This window comes from Enhydra lutris, unplaced genomic scaffold (assembly GCF_002288905.1).
Source record: "Enhydra lutris kenyoni isolate GAN:26980312 unplaced genomic scaffold, ASM228890v2 scaffoldscaffold90, whole genome shotgun sequence".
Classification (NCBI taxonomy): Eukaryota; Metazoa; Chordata; class Mammalia; order Carnivora; family Mustelidae; genus Enhydra; species Enhydra lutris.
Genome location: NW_019154174.1, coordinates 6,261,025 through 6,283,907, shown reverse-complemented (window position 1 = coordinate 6,283,907; position 22,883 = coordinate 6,261,025). Strand labels below are relative to the sequence as shown.

General features: G+C 44.7%; 1 protein-coding gene across 1 annotated transcript in view; it reads left to right on the top strand.

Moving 5' to 3' along the window:
• Window positions 1-19,156, top strand: part of LOC111162339 (BCL tumor suppressor 7C) — a 39,215-nt gene extending 20,059 nt beyond the window's left edge. The window contains exon 6 of the mRNA XM_022526702.1: window positions 18,920-19,156. Coding sequence (XP_022382410.1) covers window positions 18,920-19,120 — 201 coding nt within the window. The 3' untranslated portion in view covers window positions 19,121-19,156. The remainder of the gene's footprint in view (window positions 1-18,919) is intronic.
• The last annotated feature ends 3,727 nt before the right edge of the window (window positions 19,157-22,883 follow it).

The following is a 22,883-nucleotide window of genomic DNA, read 5'->3' as shown; positions in this document are numbered from 1 at the left end:
CTTCCAGAATAGTGGAGTAAAGAGTTCCAAAAGTCCACTCCTCTGGGGCCCCTGGGTGGCTCGGATGGTTGGGCGTCTGCTCAGGTCATGATCTCCAGGTCCTAGCGTCGAGCCCCACATGGGCTCCCGGCTTGACAGGGAGTGTGCTTTTGCCACTCCCCCTGCTCATGCTCTCTCTGTATCTCTCTATCTCAAATGAATAAATAAATAAATAAAAATCTGCTCCTCAAAAGCAACAAGAACTCTGGAAGAACATTGTCCAAATAAGCTTTTTCAGAACTCTAGAAACTAATCAAAGGTTAGCTACAATCCAAGGAATGTTTATTTAAAAAAAAAAATAGCTGTATCCTAGTGAGAGCAGTGAACTTTGTGAAATTTTAACTCGCCCTAGTCCCATTTTCCTCTCCCCAAGTCCATAGAAACCTTGAAAACGAAAAGCCTCCTAACTAAGGGAGCTGTGAAAAACAATGGTTTAGTAGCCACCAGAGGGGGCAGAACAGGTTTGAAGCTCTACAGCAGCTCCATCCTCAGAGAAGTGCCACTGTCTGACCTGTCTGTTGGCTCTCTGGAAAGCTTATTCTGAGTTTGTCTTTATTTGAGTGAAATCAGAGCTCTCCCTGTGCTAATAGCCATAACTGTAGGTCATGTATAGAAAACAATCAGCGGCAATTGTTTAACATTATGGCTGCCTGCAGTGACCATACCAGTTGGTAGTCATGAGAGGCTGACAAAACAACTTAAAAGGAGAAACAAGGGAATAAGAGATATTCATTGGTCCTTGAAAAGCTTTGACATATTCCTAGGAATTCCTAGATGTTCACAAGCAAATGTAGGGTTGTGTGCATACCCAGGAAAAACCTGAGGAGATCCTAACCTCTCACCTCTACCTGACCTTGAGGGTCTGTAGAGGCCAGAAGTGAATATTAAAGCAGTATTGCATACACACACACTCTCACACACACACACACACACACACAAGGCCTCACACGAGATTTATTGGTTGAAGGCATTTAAGGAAATCTCTGTCCAGCCATTAGCTGACCACTAAGCTAATTGAGTAGAGAATTCAGTGGCCACACAGCAAAGAACACAGTTTTGTTTTGTTTTGTTTTGTTTACAGAATTACTCTAGGGGGGTGCCTGGGTGGCTCAGTGGGTTAGGCCTCTGCCTTTGGCCCAGGTCAAGATCTCAGGGTCCTGGGATTAAGCCCCACATTGGGCTCTCTGCTCAGTGGGGAGCCTGCTTCCCTGCCCCCCGCCTGCCTCTCTGCCTACTTGTGATCTCCCCCTCTGTCAAATAAATAAATAAATAATCTTAAGAAAAAAAAAAAAAAAGAATTACTCTAGGAAAGTCACTAAACAAACAAAGAGCAATATCAACAAAGTCTGGGGAGGGGTGGACTCTGATTTGCAGAGTTGCCACATTATAATATTTAAGATGTCACTTTCAACAAGAAATTATGACATGCAAAGAAGGAGGAAAGTGTAACCCATGCAAAGCTAAAAAGCAGTAAAAAGAAACTGTTCCTGAGGAAGTCTAGACATTGAAGTTACTAGAAAAGGTCTTTAAATTAGCTATCATAAATGTATTCAAAGGACTAAAGGAAATTATATCTAAAAATTATAAGAATGTCTTACTAAATAGAGGATATTAATAAGCAGATAAAAATTACATGTATATAACCTATATATAATAAATATAATATAAATTATATATATGTAAAATAAAAATTCTGGAGTTAAAAAGTATAATAACTGAAATGAAAGACTGACTACAGAAGTTCAGGAGCATATCTGACCTAGCAGCTGAATCAGCAAACTTGCAGACGAGACAGTTGAAATTAGTCTGAGGAACAGAAGGAAAAAGGATGAAAAAAATGAATAGCACCTCCCAGACTTGTGGGACTATATCAAGTGTACTAACATACATATAATGAGAGTCCCAGAAGAGAGAAGAAAATGGGGTAGAATATTTAAAGAAATAATAGACAAAACCCTCCCAACTTTAATTTTAGAAATTAATCTACATATATATAATCTAGCTCAAAAGAGGATAAACTGTGAGAGTTTCACATCTAGGTACACCATAGCCAAACTTTGAAAGACAAAGCAAATACTGAAAGCAGCAAGAGAAAAAAGTAATTCATCATGTACAAGGAATCCTCAGTAAGATTAGCAGCTAACTTCTTATCAGAAACTATGAAGGCCAGAAGTGGGATAACATATTCCAAGTGCTAAAAGAGGGGCACCTGGGTGCCTCAGTCAGTTAAGTGTCTGCCTTTGGCTCAGGGTCAGGATCCCTGGGTCCTGTGGGCTTCCCACTCAGCAGGGAGTCTGCTTCTCCCTCTCCTTCTGCCCCTCCCCCTGCTCATGCTCTCTCTTTCACTCTTCAAATAAAGAAATAAAGTATTTTTTAAGTGCTAAATTAAAAAACCCATCAACCAAGAAGTTTATATCCAGCAAAATCATTCTTCAAAAATAAAGAATTAATTAAGACATTCCAAGGTAGGGACTCCTGCGTGGCTCAGTTGTTAAGTGTCTGCCTTCGGCTCAGGTCATGATCCCAAGGTCCTGGGATCGAGCCTCACATCAGGCTCTCTGCTGAGCAGAGAGCCTGCTTCTCCCTCCCACCAGCCCCCAGGCTTGTGTTCCCTCTTGCTGTGTCTCTCTGTCAAATAAATAAATAAAATCTTAAAAAAAAAAAAAAGACATTCCAAGATGAAGGGAATTTGTTCCTAGCAGACCTACCCTACAAGAAATATAAAAAGAGTCCTTCAGGCTGAAATGAAAGGACTAGATAGTAATTCAAATCCACTTAAAGAACATCAATAAAGGAAACTATATAAATACTAGGGAAAATTATAAATATTTTTTTGGCTTGTAATTTTTTTCTTTTATATGTTTTTTTTTTAAGATTCTATTTATTTATTTGACACAGAAAGATCACAAGTAGGCAGAGAGGCAGGCAGAGAGAGAGAGAGAGAAGCAGGCTCCCCACTGCGCAAAGAGCCCGATGTGGGGCCCAATGTGGGGTTCGATCTCAGGACTCTGAGATCATGACCTGAGCCGAAGGCAGCGGCTTAACCCATGAGCCACCCAGGCACCCCTATATGTTCTTTTTTTAAAAAAGATTTTACTTACTTATTTGATAGAGAACACAAGCAGGCAGGGGGAGTGGTGTGCAGATGAGAGGGCTCCCCACTAAGCATGGAGGCCCATGCTGGGCTCAATCCCAGAACCCTGGGATTATGACCTGAGCTGAAGGCAGACGCTCAACTGATTGAGCCACCCAGGTACCCCTATGTGTTCTTTTTTCAAGATTTTATTTGATTGAGAGAGAGAGGATTTTATTTACGGAGGCAGAGAAAGAGAGAATCTGAAGCGGACTCCATCCCAAGCAAAGAGCCCAACGTGGGGCTTGATCTCATCACTCCCAGATCATGACCTGGGCTGAAACCAAGAGTGGGGTCCCCTAACCAACTGAGCCACCCATGCACCCACCCTCTTAGATGTTCTAAAGACAACTGCAAGAAGCAATAATTGTAAAACTGTGTTTCTGGGCTTATATGAAGATGTAACTTGTATGGAAATAACAGCACAAAGAAAAAGTGAAGAAACATATATAGGAACAAAGTTTTTATATACTATTGAAATTAAGTTGACATTAAAATAAACTAGATTTTTAAAAAAGATTTTATTTATTTATTTGACAGAGAGAGAGAGATCACAAGTAGGCAGAGAGGCATTCGTGGGGTGGGGAAGCAGACTCCCTGCTGAGCAGAGAGCCTGATGCAGGGCTCAATTCCATGACCCTGAGATCATGACCTGAGCCGAAGGCAGAGGCTTAACCCACTGAGCCATCCAGCGCCCCTAAACTAGATTGTTTTAAGACATTAATTGTAATTCAGGGAAACCACTAAGATAGTAATTCAAAGGAACAGAGTAAAAGAAACGGAATTAAAATGGAATACTGGAAAATATTTAACACAAAAGAAAGTAGTAATGGAGGAACATAGGGAAAAAAGACACATAAATAAATAGCAAAATGATATGCATGAATCCTGCCCTGTTAGTAATTACATTAAATGAAAACAGACTAAAAATTTCAGATAAACATAGAGATTAGCAGAATGGATTTTTGGGGGCGCCTGTGTGGCTCAGTCGGTTAAGCCTCTGCCTTTGGCTTAGGTTTTGATCCCAGAGTCCTGGGATCAAGCTCCACACCTGGCTCCCTGCTCAGCAGGGAGCCTGCTTCTCCCTCTTCCTCTGCCTGCTGCTCTGCCTACTTGTACTCTCTATCTCTGTGTCAGATAAATAAAACCTTAAAAAAAAAAGCAGAATGGATTTTTTTAAAAAAAGATTTTATTTATTTATTTAACAGGCAGAGATCACAAGTAGACAGAGAGGCAGGCAGAGAGAGAGGAGGAAGCAGGCTCCGGCCGAGCAGAGAGCCCAATGCAGGACTCGATCCCAGGACCCCGAGATCATGACCCAAGCTGAAGGCAGAGGCTCAACCCACTGAGCCACCCAGGCACCCCAGAATGGATTTTTGAAAAAACAACAGAAGGGGCACTGCCTGCATGGCTCAGTCAGTTGGGTGTCAGGCTCTTGATTTTGGCACAGGTCATCATCTCAAGGTCCTGGGATCCAGCCCCATGTCGAGCTCTGTACTCAGAGTGGAGTCTGCTTGTCCTTCCCCTACTGGTCCCCCCCCACTGTCTGTCTATCTGTCTCTCAAATAAAATAAATAAATAAAATCTTAAAGATTCCCTCTTCCTCTGCCCCTCCCCCTAAAAATATAATAAACTAAAAATACCAACACAATCCAATATGCTCTTTATAAGCACAGATGCAAAGAGATTGAAAGTAAAAGGACAGAACAAGAACCATAGAGATGTAGAGTAGCTATACTAACATCAGACAAAACAACCTAAAACAAAACTTTTTACTAGAGACGAAAGACATTTTATAATGATAAAAAGGTCAATCCATTAGGAAGACAAAATAGTTATAAACTTATATGTACCTAACAAAAGAGCCCCCAAATACATGACAAAAAAATTTATAGAACTAAAAAGAGAAATAGATAATTTGCCAATAATAGTGGGAGACTTCAATACCCAGCCTACAATAATGGAGGGAATAACTAGACAGAAGATCTACAAGGAAATAGATTGAGCAATACTAGTGTAGGTTGTCTATCTGTTTCATTCCTAAGAACACTGTCATCAATTATCCATTACCTTGGGGCACTTGGCTGGCTCAGTTGGTAGAATGTGCAACTCTTGAGCTTGGGGTTATGAGTTCAAGCCCCATGTTGAGTGTAGAGATACTTAAACAAAAATCTTTTTTGAAAAATTACCCATTATCAAAGACCTCTGCAAGCCAAGAAATCAGATTGTCTGATGATCCCTGCTGCCCTTTACACTTGATATGTCCACTTTGTCTGGATCTCATCATATCCAATGAGATCAGGAAGCCTATGTCAATGTTGGTAATCATTAGTCATTAGTCATATGTCTACAGCGACAGCTGGCCTACAAAGGAGAGTAATCATAGAACTTTTCAAGCATGGAGATCCTCCTTTCAATGCCTTAGCAAGGGAAGTGTCTTCTGGGTCTTCTCAGAATATAGTTGACAGGTTGCATAAGATAAATCAAGTCTATCAGGGTGCCTGAGTGGCTCAGTGGGTTAAGCCTCTGCCTTCGGCTCGGGTCATGATCTCAGGGTCCTAGGATCGAGTCCCGCATCGGGCTCTCTGCTAGGCAGGGAGCCTGCTTCCTTCTCTCTCTCTCTCTCTGCCTGCCTCTCTGCCTACTTGTGATCTCTCTCTGTCAAATGAATAAATAAATTCTTAAAAAAAAAATCAAGTCTATCACCCTAAGCCTTTGGATTCCTGCTTCTATCACCCTAAGCCTTTGGATTCCTGCTTCCACATGTTGCCAGGAAAACTGGCATCTCAACTTCATTAACATTAGGCCACCATCAAATCCAAAGTTCAGTCAATGAATCAAGTAACTTTTTATTTATTTATTTTAGAAAGAGAGAGAGCATGCAAGCAGGGAGAGGGGCAGAGGGAGAGGGAGAAAAGCAGACTCCCTGTTGAGCACAGAGCCCTATGCAGGGCTCTATCTCACAAACCTGAGATCATGACCTGAGCCAAAATCAAGAGTTGGGGACGCTTAACTGACTGAGCCACACAGGGGACCCTTAAGTAACTTTTTGGAGCTAACTTCAGGTGCGTAAGCTAGCACGTGAAGTCTGGAATCCCTAGTAAATGCACCCATATTGATGAATTTGCCCCTGTTTTAGTGCTATGTTCTACGCTCACTGGTCTAAGACCATTCTCACACACTTCCCAGGTTTCCGCCAACATGTTAGCAATGTATTGCAATTCTTTTTGGTATGTAAACTGTTTCCTCCTGGACCACAGTGTGTACTGTGCCCCTAGAACATGCTGAGATTTGGCCCTAGTTAAAGGTCTAGTGACAACAGGGAATTTGTGTTGGACTTGAGGGGAAAGCATTTGCCTCAAATGAAGTTATCACTGAGTTTTCAGACAGGAAGGGTGGTCTCTTCAGAGAGACGCAAAATGACTTGGAAGTTCAATATCATCCACTTCATTTGGGTCTAACCAAAAACACCATTCCAGATTTCTGGATCCTATTCTATCTTGATTAATGCTCTAGTTTCCCATGACAAACTTGATAGTACTGAATTCAACTGTCATTATAATCCAGCAACTCTATGATCACATTTTTTGTTTGACTTTTAGCCCTATTAGCCCTGGGTCTACGTAAGGGATTATTCTAGAACTGTCATGGAAGCACCCTGATTCTCAGGCTGAGTTGTGTTGGGACTTAGTAGACTTGAGCTTGTCATTTTCTCTCTGTGATCACTCAAATGCACTGAGAAGAATCCATCCTACACCACAGTCATTAGTCACTACTGCCGCCATCGCAGTCTAGGGCAGCAGGCCTTTGGGTCCCCAAGGCATGTGCTTCATCACAGTCCGCCACAGGTGACAGCTTTAACTGTGACATGACTGCATACTATGGAATACTAGCTTACCATTTCCCATCAGGTCACAAATGTGACCAAATCAATTGCAAAACCCCATGTTTGTGGGTCTGTCTCCTAGGACCACTCCCAGTACCAATTATTAGATCAGGCAAGGTCCAGTCAGGAGACAAGAGGCCACAATGGGAAAGTTCAATATAAGGAGTTATTAATAGGGGCTTGGAATTTAGAGAATAAGCTAATAATGAGAGCTAAAGACAATTCTAAAGAATATAGAAGTAGCAGACATAAAGATCAGCTACTTATCCCTAGGGCTGAATAGAACACCCAAGGCAGAGTCCTCTGCCACCAGGTCTAAGATCCAGGCTCTATTTGAAAGGGCACCTGGCTGACTCAGTCGGAAGAACAACCAACTGTTGACCTCAGGGTTGTGAGTTTGAACACCACGCTGGGTGTAGAGATTACTTAAGTAAATAAAACATTAAAAAAAAAAAAAAAAAAGGAGGGGCATAACAGAAAAGTCAGTGATAGGCCCCCTACCATGGGACTTCCTGGAAATCTGTCCTCTGGAGCTCAGGTGAAGTTGCTAATTACTGAGCACTGCTAGAACCAAGACTATAGGAAGTATACTCTGCAGGAGCTCAGTGCTGGAGAAAACTGCACCAACACGGGAGTCTAGCTCCTCAGCAAGCTGTGCCCTTGCCAGAGTCAAGCAGAAAGTGTACTTGGTAAATAAAGCATAGGGCGGGAGAAGTCAAGGGCTAGAGAGAGCTTGCTCTGCAGAAGTTTAGTGCTAGAGAAAGCTTAACGAGGTCAAGACTGATGGGTGCGTGTGCAAAAGGAGTCCAAGTGTAAGGAATCCACTTACCCTAAAGGCAGCATGTGGTCTGCCCTTTGGTGTCTGAGTCCCGGAAGAGAAGGTGCAGCAAGGTGGTTGCAAGCTGGGGTCTGTGAGCATCCCCAAAGAACTCCTTACTCGGGACACACATCTAAGGCCCACTGAATGTGCCCACATACACGTAGTCCTGCAAATCTGCGCAGCAAAAGCGAGAAAACTGAAACCTCAACAGGTCTTAGAACCAGGAAGAGCAGCCCCTTCTTCGTTCAGTGGCCCTCTGGCGCCCTCTACTGGCAAAGCTTAGCATCACGTTCTGCGCCCTGAGAAATGCTGAGTGGTCCAGCCCATTATCTTGGAGCAGATACTGGAGGGTGAATTTGGGACTGAGAAGCAATAAATTGGAAACTAACATAGTACTAGAATCCCCACATAGTCTCTCTTACCCACAGACTGGGGGCCAATAAGGTATGAGGGACTGAGTGAAAGCCTCTGGAAATTTCCCCTCCCTACAAAACACAGTAAAACACAACAACACAGTAAAAATACCACATCCCTGGGAAAAGTGTAGAGATTCATGCCCCAGAAGCCTCGGTCAAAGGGTTGAAAGAAGCAGTTGGAGTGAGATCTATCACATACCCACATAACCCACAGTATGGCCTGTGAAGAAGTCAGATTGATCTTGGAGATTGACAGTGGACAGTCATGACCTGAAATCAGGCAGGTGCAGTGGGAATGCAGAATGCCGAAATGATGTGGTACCTTTCCCAGAGCACTTCAGCACAGTCCCTGGTATCTGGCATGTAGCTATTACCTGGCTTCTCTCCTTGACAGTATGAAGGGTCCACCAGAGCATGGCCTTTTAGCTGCCAAGGCTGTCCTGTATCCCCAGGTCGATTCAGGGTGATGTCAGTTTCGCTCTGACATAATGTAATCTGCAGAGATTTCGTCACCGTAACATTCCAAGAAACACCACACTGGCAGCACCATTGGAGCTAATGAACAGGAAGTAGCAAATACTTGAATTGCCTTTGGAAGACATATGCAAACTAGAAAGTGGGAGATAACACTCACAAGAAATTCAGGGGCCTGCCAACTCAGTGAAGCTTCTGGAAATTCAGTGGTCTAGAATATATAAGGCTGTCTGCTCCAACGTGAAAGACGAGTTGCTCCTCATTCAACTACTTACTCCAAAAGAGGCACTGTGGTTTGTATAGGCCCATGGGATTTTGGAGGTGACCTGTTGCATCAATAGAGTCACCTATGAGGGGCCCATTTGGAAGAGGCACCAGTGTAAGGTTGACTCTCTAGGCAGCTGAGGCTGTGGATCATGCTGCCCTACCACGTGGTGCCGATGATGAAGCAGAGCCAGGGATACCCAGAGTGTCCCTGGCAAATGGGGAAGCCCTAAGGATCCTCTAGCAGGAATCAGTCAGTATTCACTAATAGCAGAATTAAAACACAGACTCACAGGATGTTCCATAAATACAGGCCCTTTTCTACACACAACTATTCTACTTCTGAGAAACAGTTTCTGGTCTGCTATTGGGACCTGGTGGGGACCAAACCCCTACCTGGGCGGCCTCAGGTAACCACACAACCCGAGATTCTCATCATGAAGGGAATGTTGTCTGCCCAACACAACCAAAACGTTGAATGTGAACAGCAGTAACATAGCATCAAGTGAAAATGGTATATAAGAGACCAGGCTTGGAAAGATCCAGATGGTATGAGCCATTTACATGGGCAGGTGGGTCCTGGTGCATTGTCTTGTTGTCTCCCTCCATCAATGCCTGTGACATCCTGGGGCGGCCCTTCTTCCCAGCTGACCAGGGAAAGAAAACTCAAGGCTCTACAGATGAGTCTGTTTAATACGCTGTTGTGACCTGACAGGGGTCACACTCGGATGGGGGTGAAGAAAAGTGGACAGACTTTTAGGCAGTGCATTTGGTTGTTCACTATGTCTGAATGAGAGAGGCCGGAGGCATACAGCTCTGCTCATTCAGGGGCAGTTGCTGATGGTTTGGCCGGATGGTGTGGAACTTGGAAGGAATAGGCCTGCAAGACTGGTGACAAGGAAGTTTGAGCTCTTGTAACCTTTTTTTTTTTTTTTTTAAGTTTTCTTCAATCAATTTTATTTCAGCTGGAGCTGTTTTATCCAGGGGCCCAGTGTGGTTTCTGAGTCCCCTTAGATGGGCTGTTAGCTTTTCTTTATCAGTTTGTGATTTAATTGACTCTTAGCAGCCCGAACAGGATACTAGGTCCTTGCAATCAGGGAAGTGGTATAGGGCAACATTTTCCTCTTGGGGGCTAGTTCGCTAGGTCTGCCATAGCAAATTGCCATCAAGTGGTGACTGAAACAACAGAAATTTATTTTCTCACAGTTGGAGGGGCTCAACGTCCAACATCAAGGTGTTGGCATGGTTGGTTTCATCGGAGACCTCTCTCCTTGGCTTGTAGATGGCCATCCTCTCCCTTGTCTGCATATCATCTTCCCTCTGTGTGTCTGTGTCTTAGTCTCTCCTCATTAGGGACACCAGTCATATTGGCTTAGGGCCCACCCTTATTTTTTATTTTTATTTTTGTATGTGTGAGCAAAGTGGTAGACGTTACAGAAAAGATACAGAAAAAGCTCAAGAGTGAGAAGGGGCCCCGACAGGGCCACCAATGAGGGCCTTTAGGATTGGTCTTTTATAGAAAGCTAACCAGGAAACTTAAAATCTTAAAAAAAAAAAAAAAAAGGATTTATTTATTTATTTGACAGAGAGAGATCACAAGTAGGCAGAGAGGCAGGCAGAGAGAGGAGGAGGAAGCAGGCTCCCTGCTGAGCAGAGAGCCCGATGTGGGGCTCAATCCCAGGACCCTGGGATCATGACCTGAGCCAAATGCAGCGGCTTAACCCACTGAGCCACCCAGGCGCCCCTTAAATCCTTTTAACATCTCGGGGCACGTGGTTGGCTCAGTGGGTTAAGCCTGACTTCAGCTCAGGTCATGATCTCAGGGTCCTGAGATCGAGCCCCAAGTCGGGCTCTCTGCTCAGTGGGGAGCCTGCTTCCTCCCTTCTCTCTCTCTGCCTGCCTCTCTGCCTACTTCTGATCTCTCTCTCTGTCAAATAAGTAAATAAAATCTTTTTTTAAAAAAAAGATTTAAAAAATCCTTTTAACATCTCTATTGAAAACAAGTTCAGTGGTTTACTTCCTTTTTAGGGGCTGGTTTTTCTTTGTTGGTCACAGGTGATTATCATAAAGACACTCACCCCACATGCCTAGGACAGGGTAGGGCCCACCCTTATGACCTTATTTTAATTTTTTAAAGATTATTTATTTATTTATTTGACAGATCACAAGTAGGCAGAGAGGCAGGCAGAGAGAGAGGAGGAAGCAGGCTCCCTGCTGAGCAGAGAGCCCTATGCGGGGCTCCATCCCAGGACCCTGAGATCATGACCTGAGCCAAAGGCAGAGGCTTTAACCCACTGAGCCACCCAGGTGCCCCTTATGACCTTATTTTAAATTAATTCCCTCTTTAAACACCCTATCTCCAAATACAGTCACATTCGGAGGTACTGGGGCACTAGGACGTTAGCATGTAAGTTTTTTTGGTGGGGGGAGGACAAAATTTGGCCCATTAAGAGCCCATACTACACAAATTCGAAGGCCATTATCCTACTAAGAGGAAGCTTCACTTGTAGGGTTCAAGTGCAGGCAGCAAAAGTCAAGTGTAAGCAGTTTACCTGTACAGCTAGCTCCCTTCCAGGTCTGCAAAGGTGAGCAGGTTAGTTAGCTAGGCTCTGCCAGGGCTGCATGTCAGGGGAGGGGGAGGGATCCCACACTTGTACCCCTCTTCTTGAGTCCTGAGCCATGTTTTTAAGTCCAAGAATTCATGATTTATCTGTCCATGATCACTGGCAGCACTGGACCATGGCCACCCTCCCAGGTAAAATTTGGAACACTGAGGAATAGAACAGAACCCAAGTTTTACCCAGCAGGTGCACCCTCAAGGGGAAAAGAGAGGAAGGAACTGGTATAAGGATGCATTTCTCCCTCAGGAAGTCAGGAGATGGGGAAAGGCAGGAGTACAGACCAGTAGTCCTCCCTCTACAAAAAAGGAAACATTAGGAGTGAGGACAGTGTGTCCTCCTCTTGTTATGCAAGAGGGATGCTAGAACCCTTTCCTGAAGCAGTTCCCATGTTTTTTCCCGCTGAGCTCTTTCTTGAAACCAAGCATATTAGCTTTATCTTGCTGTATAACAAATTACCCCAAATTTAGCAGCTTTAAACAACACTCCTTTAAAACAGGTCCTGTGAACTTTGCTGGGTTCTCAGCTCAGTGTCTTGGCTTGGCAAGGTTCTCAGCTTAGAGTCTCTCAAGGTCGAAATCAAGATGTTGGCTGGGCCAGAGTCTTACCTAGCTTGGGGGAAGAATCCACTTCCAAAGGAGTCCAGGTTCTTGGCCATATTCAGTTCCTTGGTATGCGGGGTCATGCTCCATGTTTCCTTGCTGGCTATCAACTGGGGGCCGCTGTTTAGAGACTGCTGCGTTCCTTGTCACTGGTTCCCTACCTCTTCAAGCCAGCAATGGCTCACAGCCCTCCTCCTGCTTCAAGTCTCTGATGTCTTTTTCTGCCATGAGCTGGAGAAAACTCTGCTTTTAAGTGGCTACCTGATTGGGTGTTAATCTCTAGATCTTAACATCAACTGACTTGGAACTTTAATGACATCTTTAGTGAGATCTGCAGAATCCCTTTGCAGCTGTTCCTTGCTCAGTGTTGGATGGAAACACCAGGGGCCAGGAATTTTAGGGGGTTATCTTTAGAATTCTGTCTACCACACAAGGGAGTCTTATCTTTGCCCCAGACGTTGAGGTTTCTTAGATCTTGTCTGACACACAGACAGGAAAGTGTGTTACATGCCCTCTCGTCTAGAGAGACCACAATCAACCCTTCAAACGGTTCATAAATTCCTAGCATGACTGTGTGAGTAAGGAGAAGGTACAACAGCCTCGAACAATTTACCGCCATCTGTTGGAAATTTGTTGTAATAACTACACTGATCTCCGTTGACCCGGAAGCGAGTGGCACCTCCAAGTCTTGCAGGGTGTAACTTACACGATTCTGAGCACCAGCCCTGATCCCAGTGGGAACAAATACATCCTCTCCGTTCCAGGCACTTGCCCACACTGTCGTCTCTGGACACATGTTCTCCCAGAACCTTCTTTCTGACATTCGTCATCTATTGTTTGTTTGTTTTTAATATTTTATTTATTTATTTGACAGAAAGAGAGAGATCACAAGTAGGCAGAGAGGCAGGCAGAGAGAGAGAGAGGGAAGCAGGCTCCCTGCTGAGCAGAGATGCTAAGCCCCAATGTGGGGCTCCATCCCAGGACCCTGAGATCATGACCTGAGCAGCCAGGCACCCCTCATCATCTATTTTATCCATTGGTGATTTGGGGAAAATGTGAACTAGAATGGCCATCATTTGGCCTGAATAGGGTGATGAATTAATACTCAGAAAAATAAACAACATGTTTTGCCAGTGGCTTGATCTAATCTATTTGTTAGATTCAAAAGCAAATATCCAAGATCTTCCAAGGAGCAAGCCCTGAAGCAACAGCAATATTAAGGTGATAATTATGACCACTGATGTTCCTCCATGCCTGTATCTCTATCCAAATATAGATACAGATCAGATGTATGTATAATACCCACACTCACACATATACATCATCTCCTTTAATCCTCACAGGAACCCTGTTGAGTAGGGATTATTATCCTGATGAGGTAGACAAGAAAACAGGCCTACTGATGTTATATTACTTCCCCAAGGTCGAGGATAAAAAGCAACAGAGCCACATAGCCAAAAAACCAAACCCAAACCCAAACCAAAAGCCCAGCTGAGTCAGGACTCATACCTATGCCATGGGCCATGTTTCTAACCACTTGGATGGAGATTTGCTAAGTGCCTAAGCCCTGAATTGAGACCTTGGCTCTCCCCTTCCGGAAGAGAAGTCAGGGCTGCTCCTTGGGGGCCTGGAATGTCTTTGCTGTATTCATGAGAATGGCACAAAGGGAAAAGTGTGCTAGATCGTTGTTTGTGGCTGCGAGATAGGGATAGCCAGTGGGACTTGGACACCCCCTTTGGTGCCCAGTTAGCACCTGCTGAATGATGGAAGAGCTACCTGATGAGCCAGACACACAGCATGAGAGAGACACAGCTGGGAGACCCCCTGTCTGTGCTTTGCCCCTAATACCGCTCCTTCCCTTTCCAATACACGGTCTCATCGGAACTGGATTTGAGATCATTCTAGGCTGTAGACCTGGTGCCAAGTGTTTTACCTGCTCATTTAAGGGGAAGTCAGAACCCCCCGATAGATGATTTCATTATCTGAGAGGCTTCTGGGCTGGAGAGAAATATTTACCATCTTCTGTATGCTCTAATGCTCAATGTATTAGACTATAACAAAAAAAAAAAATGGAAAACTATTTGTTTTCCACAGGGGACTTAAGCTTTGATTACAAATTTGACCAGCTAAATTACCTTAAATAATTTAACTGTGAAGACAAAGTCAGTACAGTGGATTCTTTTGACTACTCATATGCTTTAAGTGTTTATAGATAGAGTAATTACAACATTTATTAAAACCCTGCCATCAAAACTGGTTATGAAAGTACTAAACCATGGACTTAACCTTCTCTTGTCCTTATTCCTTCACCTGCCTAAGGTTCCAATTTCTCTACCTTTCTAGGGCTTCAGTAATTCTACCAGTTATTATTTTTATACCTTTCAAAAATTTTTATTAACAGTTTATTTATTTGACAGAGAGAGAGAGGGAGCGAGCATACAAGCAGGGGGAGCAGCAGCAGAGGGGGAGGGAGAAGCAGACTCCCCACTGAGCAGCACGCTGACAGGACCCTGAGACCAGGACCTGAGACCAAGGCAGTCACTTAACAGACTGAGCCACCCAGGCGCCCCCTAGAGTTTTTGTAATCCTACCAAACCCGAAAGAAAAAGGAAACTCAGAATCAGCAGGTTGCAGGTTCTGGCCAGAGACAGGGATCATGTCACAACTCTGAGGATTCAAAACTGAGGGTCACTAGCCCCAGTGCCCGTTTATATAAAGTTTACTTGTGACCTTGGGGAGCTTTTGAGTTTCTTCCTTTCTTTTTGTCTTTCTCATATATTCCTTCTTTCTTCTCTTTCTTTTTCTCTCTTTCTTTTGTATGCTTTAAAGAAAAACTCATTATGGAAAATGTCAAACAAATAAAAAAATAAATACGGTTTATAGACTCTCCATGAACCCACTACTCAACTTGAACAGTTTAAACTCATGACTACTGATTCTCCTCCCTGATTATTTTGAAGCAAATCTCACACATGATAGAATGTCATCTGAACTGTTAAGGCATGATACTCAAAAAAAAATAAGGATTTTATTTATTTTATTTTTTGTAAAGATTTTTTAAAGTGATCCATACACTAACACGGGGCTTGAACTCACAACCCCAAGATCAACCATCACATTCTCTATGACAGCCATTCAGGCACCCCAAGATTAAGGATTTTATTTTATTTTTTTTTTAAAGATTTTATTTATTTATTTGTCAGGGAGAGAGAGAGAGAGGGAGGGAGAACACAAGCAGGCAGAGAGGCAGGCAGAGGCAGAGAGAGAAGCAGGCTCCCCACTGAACAAGGAGCCTGATGTAGGACTCGATCCCAGGACCCTGGGATCATGACCTGAGCCGAAGGCAGCGGCTTAACCAACTGAGCCACCCAGGCGTCCCTTTTTTTTTTTTTTTTTTTTTTTTTAAAGAAGATTAAGGATTTTAAACTGTAGTGCCATTATCACAACTAAATTTTTTTAATAATCATCCCTTAATATTGAATATCCAGTGTATTTGAATTTTCAATTTGAATAAATGTTCCATAAATGTCAACTAAATTTTTTTCAGCTTGTTTAAATCAAAATACAAATAAGAACTAATACATGTAACTGATTTATATACAGATATTAAATTTTGAACCTTGGTGTCTTCCTCAGAGATGGTACATTCAATTTTTGTATGGTCATCAATAACTAAGCTCTTGTCCCTTCATTATGATGCATTGACCTGGTCTGTTGGCACTAGTAAAACCCATTATTAACATAATTGGTAAGGTCATGAAAGTTTCACATATACCCTTCTGTGCCCTTCCCCTGACAGAGGATCTCAAACCTGGCTGCACATTAGAATCTGGACATCTTTTTTTTTTTTTTTTTGGTTGAGATACACATAACGAAATTTATCATGTTAACGATGTTAACCATTTTTTAAGATTTTATTTATTTATTTGAGAGAGAGAGAGTATGAGAAAGGGAAGGGTCAGGGGGAGAATCAGACTCCCTGCCCAATGCAGGACTTGATCCCAGGACTCCAGGATCATGACCTGAGCCAAAGGCAGTCACTTAACCAGCTAAGCCCCCGGGCATCCCCATGTTAGCCATTTTTAAGTGGACAGTTCTGTAGCCTTAAGTACCTTCATTTTCTTGTACAATCATCACTACCACCCATCTCCAGACTCCTTTTCATCTTATAAAACTGAAACTGTGCACATCAAATGCTAACTCCTCCTTCCCCCTTCCCCCAGCCCCTGGCCACCACCATCCCACTTTCTGCTTCTGAATTTGACCACTCTAGGGAACTCCTATAAGAGGAATCTTACAGTACTTGTTTTGTTTTTTGGCTTATTTCACTTAACATAATGTCCTCATGGTCCATCCATGTTGCAGCCTGGGTCAGAATTTCCTTCCTTTTTAAGGCTGGGTAATATCCCATTGTATATAACACCCCACCTTTTGTTCATCCACTCAGCCATCAGTGGACGCTTGGGTTGCTTCCATCCCTTGACTATTGTGAATAAGGCCTCTGTGAACACGGGTGTTCAAATATCTCTTTATGACTCTGCTTTCCATTTTTTGGATATATACTCAGTAGTGAAATTGTCAGCTCTTTTTTTTTTTTTTAAAGATCTTCTATTTTGAGAAAGAGAGAGCATGGGGGGGGCATAGAGAGAGAGAGGGAGAAGCAGACCCCCTTTTGAGCAGAGAGCCCGATGTGGGGCTCGATCCCAGGACCCTGAGATCATGATCCAAGCCGAAGGCAGCTGCTTAACTGACTGAGCCACCCAGGCGCTCCTTGCCAGCTCTTTTTTGAGGGCCCGTCACACTGTTTTCCGTAGCAGCTGCACCATTTTACATTTCATCCAACTGTGCACAAGGGTTTCAATTTCTCCATATCTTCATCAACATTTGTTATTTTTCTGGATGCTTTTTTTTTTTAATAGTATCTATCCAAATGAGTGCGTTTGTTGTGGTTTTGTGGTTTTCTCTTTGTTTGATTTGCCTTTTCCTAATATGTTGTGATGATGAGGGTCTTTTCATGTGCTTGTTAGCCATTTCTGGTGTTCTTTGGAGAAATGGCTGTTCAATTCCTTTGCCTGTTTTTCAATCGGTTTGTTGACTTTTATGATAAGTTGTGAGAGTTCTTTATCCTGAGTATGAATCCCTTATTATAGAATCTGGGGATCTTTTGTGATGGGACCTGTAGCTGGGTTATTTTATTTTATTATTTTATTTTATTTTATTTTATTTTTGTAGCCCAGTGTTTTTTTAATTTCCTCAGGCTAAAAACCATTTTCTTAGGAGATGCGGTAATAAGTACGGTGAAGCCAGTTCTCATCAGGACAAACAGGGTCATCACTGCTGGAAGAATGCTGACATTTCCTCCTACCTGGCTACCGTGTGTATCTATCAGTGCTGTTGGGTCATGGTCATCCTGCCTTACCCAGGGTCAGTGGGCTCACAGTTCTCTCCTTGCACAGAGAGAAATGAGTTCATATTTCTACCTTATAAATAGAAGTAGAGGAATAAGAGACAAATAAAAATATCCATATATTTACACTCTATTCATAAAAATCATCAAAATGATACATATCTATTCTCATCACCTTTCTTTTTTTAAAAAGACTTATTTATTTATTTGATAGAGATCACAAGTAGGCAGAGAGGCAGGCAGAGAGAGAAGGGACGCAGGCTCCCTGCCAAACAGAGAGCCTGACTCGGGGCTCGATCCCAGGATCCCAGGATCCAAGGGTCATGACCTGAGCCGAAGGCAGAGGCTTTAACCGGCAGAGGCTTTAACTCACTGAGACACCCAGGTGCCCCCTCATCACCTTTCCAGTTCAACTCCCTGTAGGAGAACCTCTAGTACCCGTAGGGGAATGTACTTGTCTTACAATGACCTTTTTGAAGATTTTATATTAACTTTCTACTTTGGAGTCGTTTATGGACTCATGGCCTTCCCCAGACATTTCACTTACGCCTCATGATTGTTGCGGGTTTTAGGGTGCTCAAATCACAACATAGCTTTGAAAATGGTAGCCCATTTAATTAGGATATTTGTCTTTGTAACACTGCCCCAACATCCTTGAAAATATCCTTGTTTTCTGGCATCAACAGGATGCTCGTGGATTTTTCTTGTTTAAAAAATGGAATCAGCTACCCTCCAAGGACTCCTGGTTATTTTAATGGTAAATAATATAAGACACCAATTTCTGGGCACTGGTGGTATACACAATAGTTGGGTACTGGACCTCACCTAGTAGCGACAGAGTTGGAAAAAAAAAATTGTTTAAGGTACGAGTTTATATTTGATCTTTCCGATGTAACAGCGCTGCTCTGCCGCACCGTCCTGCGGGTCTGTGGACCCCCGGTCACACGGACAGCCCTTTGAGGCTGCCTTCGCCGTTATCCCACCTCACAACTGAATGAACTGAGACTGCAGGAAGTTAGTAACTTGCCTGAAGTCACACTGCAGCTAAGTGCAGAGCTGCCCAGCTCTGTCCGATTTCAGGAACCGAGTCCTGGTGAAGCCATGCCTCAGCCTCCACCTGCTGCGGGAAACACTGACCTCTGTCCGTTTGCCCAGATTCTCCACTTAGTTGCCCCATTTAAGATTCCCAAGACAGGGTTTTCCTAGTCTTGGGTGAAGGGAGGAGAAAACACGACCCAGATTCTTCTCTTCCTCCGGCAGGATTCGGGAGTGCGGATGACCAGAAGAGCCCTCCACGAGAAAGGTCTGAAGACAGAGCCCCTCCGGAGGCTCCTGCCCAGAAGGGGTCTCCGGACAAACGCCCGGCCGGGTTCGGCGGTGCTGCCCGACGCCAGAGCTCCCGGAGGAGGAAGCAAGGCCCCGAGGGCACCCAGGACGATTCCCCAGGGGAAGGGGAGGTGAGCCGGCTCCCCAGGCAAGGCGAGGCCCTCGGGTCTCTCTTGGCCGCCCCGAGATCCAGCCACCCACCCGTGCCCCGAGGGTGGAAAAGAGCCTCCCAGCCCTACAGCTACCGCAGGAACTTCGGGGGCGAGCCGCCCTCGTCTGCCTCGAACCTAAGGTCACAGCGCCCATCTTGCTCGCCACGGACCCTCGTACAGTGAGCGGGCCCACGGGCACCCCAAGTGTGCAAAGGGCTTGGGCACAACTCGGATCACACCCAGCGCCCGAGGACGCTTCGCCGCCAGAGGCTCCGGCCGCACTGGAGTGCGGGGTGGGCGCCCACCTCCTCCCACACCAGCGCGCCCAGCCCTGCGTCCGCCGGCCTCCAGCCTCCCGCGACGCCCCGCCAGCCAGCCCTGCGGCCGCGTCGCCCCCAGACCCCGCGAGGCCCACGTACGCGCGGAGACCCTGCCACCCCCTCCCCCACTCCACCGAACCCCCCCCTCCCGCCCCAAACCCCACCTCCCTCCGCCTCCCCTCCACCCCCCACCCCCACCCACGACAAGCCCACGGATGCCCTGCAGGGGGCTGGGTTACCTCAAGCACCAGAGGACGTGCTTCAAGAGCTTCTACCCGGTGCCAACCTCGCCAGTCCCCTGGGAACCCACGTGGGACAGAGGCCTTTCTGCCCTGGCTCCCGCCTGTCTCCCAGCGTGGCCCCGCCAGGGGACCCGGAAGGCGTCCTGGGCTAGTAGGGAGGGCCTGGGGCATCTGGCAGAGCCCAGAGACCTGGAAAGTCCCCGCCTGAACAAGGCCGGGGGGCATATGAGCCCTGTGAGTGGTTCCAAGGGCTTTCACCAAGCTCTTCCTTCCCAAGTCCACTGCTGGGTCCGTCATTTTAGGAAATAACGTCTCCCGTTTATTGAGAGTTTACTCTGTGCCAGGCATTGTGATTTACAGCGATGATCTCATTTAATCCTTACAGCATCCCAGTGACACTGGTCTTCTCATTATCAGCGTTTTACAGATGGAGAAACTAGGTCTCAGAGAGGTTAAGGGACCTGCCCAACGTCACACAGCCAGTAGGTAGCAGAACCAGCATCCAGTCCCAGGTCTGCCTTCCTGATTCCACAGCCCCCCTGCTGCAGTGCCTCTGTTCCTACAAGAGTTAAAGGTGCAGCTTGACCCAGCATCCATTTAATCCATTTTTCTCATGGTAATTACATAACACTTTGTGTACTAAAATGAGCAGATACTCTCTGGAATGAGATTGCGATAAAACTTGAGCCTTCAGATGTTTCACATTAAGACCAATGCTTCAGGCACAGCCCATGGATCCCTGAAGTAACCTCTTCTCAGACCTCTGCCTTTAGAGGGCTGTTGGCCAAGGAAGCTCTACTCCAGGAACTGCTCCTATGCAGAAACTTCCTGGAAGCCAGGAAAGATGGCCTCTCCATAGTTTGCCATCCCACTGGGCTGCTCAGGAAGTCCATCCAGTTCCTCTGGGCTGGGTATCCAATTTCCCAATAGATAATCATCTTCAGGATTTGGAAATGAAAAACTGAAATTCTTGGAAATTCCTGAAATCATTCATACTAGTCTGTATTTTTCATAACGTTCTGTATTTTTTAAATAAATAAGAGTAGTTACAAAGAACTGTAGGCTATAGCAAATATTTTTAAAAAACAAACAAAAAATACCAGAGAATATTATTGGTAACATATGAATAACGAAATGTTTAAATCTTCAACAAGATAACTGTACCACACAGCATTGTGTGTTGAAATTGCCCATTGGAGGACCAGTTTATTTCCAAAATTTGATTCTTGGAATATCACTCATAGGATTTGTACAAGATATATGATGCATGTAAACAGATCAATATTCCGTCTGTGAAAATGACTGTTTACAACAGATAGGGCCACAGATCCACTTGTGATATGGCAACAGCTATGAAAAAGAGTGATTAGACTGTGACCACTTCTTCTTTTTTTTTTTAACAAATATTTATTTATTTAAGTAATCTCTACACCCACTGTGGAGCTCGAACTCACAAAGCTGAGCTCAAGAGTCACACACTCCTCTGACAGAGCCAGACAGGCACCCCCACTTCTCTCCTCCTGACCCAAGTTCCCAACATGTCTACCTTAGTCTTGGACTCCATTATCTCAGCATTTCCTTCTCATGCTTTCTACTTGATGTCAGTGATTCCTTCATACCAGGAATGCCTCTATGTTTATTGTTAAGCATGAATTCTCACAAGAGAATTATAACACTTTTCCTATTTTCCCAGTCTCTTGACTGATGGGTCCTGGGATTCAGAAAAACATAAATTTCCCAGAAAAATGTCAGGAAGGACTTCCGGTTTAGAAATACTATTCTGGGCTGAACAGGATTGCCAAAGCAAGGCTGCTACAGAAATAATTACCTAGTACCTCATCAGACCCAGTCACTGATGCTTCCTGGTTTCAGGGGCTTCAGAGCCAGAAGATCCAATTGTGGATCTCAGCTCTGCCAGTTCCTGGGTGTGAGACTTTGGGCAAGTCACTTTACCTCTCCGAGCTTCCATTTAATGGATAAGCTAGTGCCCGGAAATAATATACTTGTTTTGTGAGGCGATATTGTAGAAGGGTTAAAAGTGTGGTCTGAGGTTTGAATCCGTTACTCACTACCTCTTTGATTTGGGGCAACTTCTCGCCACTCTGACCCCATTTTTCTCCTCTGTAAAATGGAAAAGCTGAGCCCACTTCATAGGATCTGGGTGAGTTTAAATGAGATCATGTATGAAAATGCTTCACACAGAGCATGGTAACAGTGTAAATGCTTGATAAACATGGACCAGAGTAGTTATTACCTGCTGTATCTACCTCACGGGGCCGTTGTGAGGACGAAAGGGACGTTATGGTGTGCAGTTGCTTTCTAAGCTGTGAAGAGGTGTCCACACTCTTCTCTTTCCTTCAGAGATGGGATGGTCAGAAGTTACTGGCTCACACTAGAGTGATCTCCAAGTCAGAGACCTGGGGATACTTCCTGAGATCCACGGAAGGTAGTTGTGTTGAGGAAGAGGTGTCCCCATGGTTACCCGAAAAACAGGGTTTAGTTGCAACCAAGTGGGCAAACTTGGGGCACATTTGGGGGGTGGGGGGCACAGATGATTTTCAGAAAGAGGCTTTGGAGAAAGGACTGTGTTAAATGGAGCCTGCCCACTGTAGGTCTGTTTAATAGGGATTGGATCAGGGGAAGGGGACATGGCCTAGAAGGTGGCAAGGGGGCTCTTTGACTGTTGTCTGAAGCCCCTCATTGGCTAAACCTCAGAAACAATTCTGTTAGCCAGAAGCAGTGCATCCTGTCCCTGCTGTGCATGACCTGTGATGCTTATTCATCCCTAGACTGTAGACCAAACATGGGTCAAAGGGCTTTTCAGAGATGAGCTTCTGCAATCCTGACGGCAGCCTGGGAAAGTGAATAGTAGCCTTACTCCCATTCTGAAGACAGGGGCTTGGAGTCTGGGAAAGTTAAGTCCATGGCCCAAGGTCATACAGCCTAACCGTGGTTGAGTCAAGATTCGTCTTGTCTTGAAACGAGAGTCCAAGCCCTTAGTCCCCACCAGACCACCTCAACTCATGAGATGCCAGATGCTGAGCTCGAACAAGGAAAAAGGAAACACAAATGTATGGAGTTCAGCGCCTACCTGGCTTCCTCTCTTGTCTTCTGTGACATCTCTTTCTCTCTTTCTCTCTCTCTCTCCCCTGATAACACTCCTACTTTCCCAGACACTGTTTAT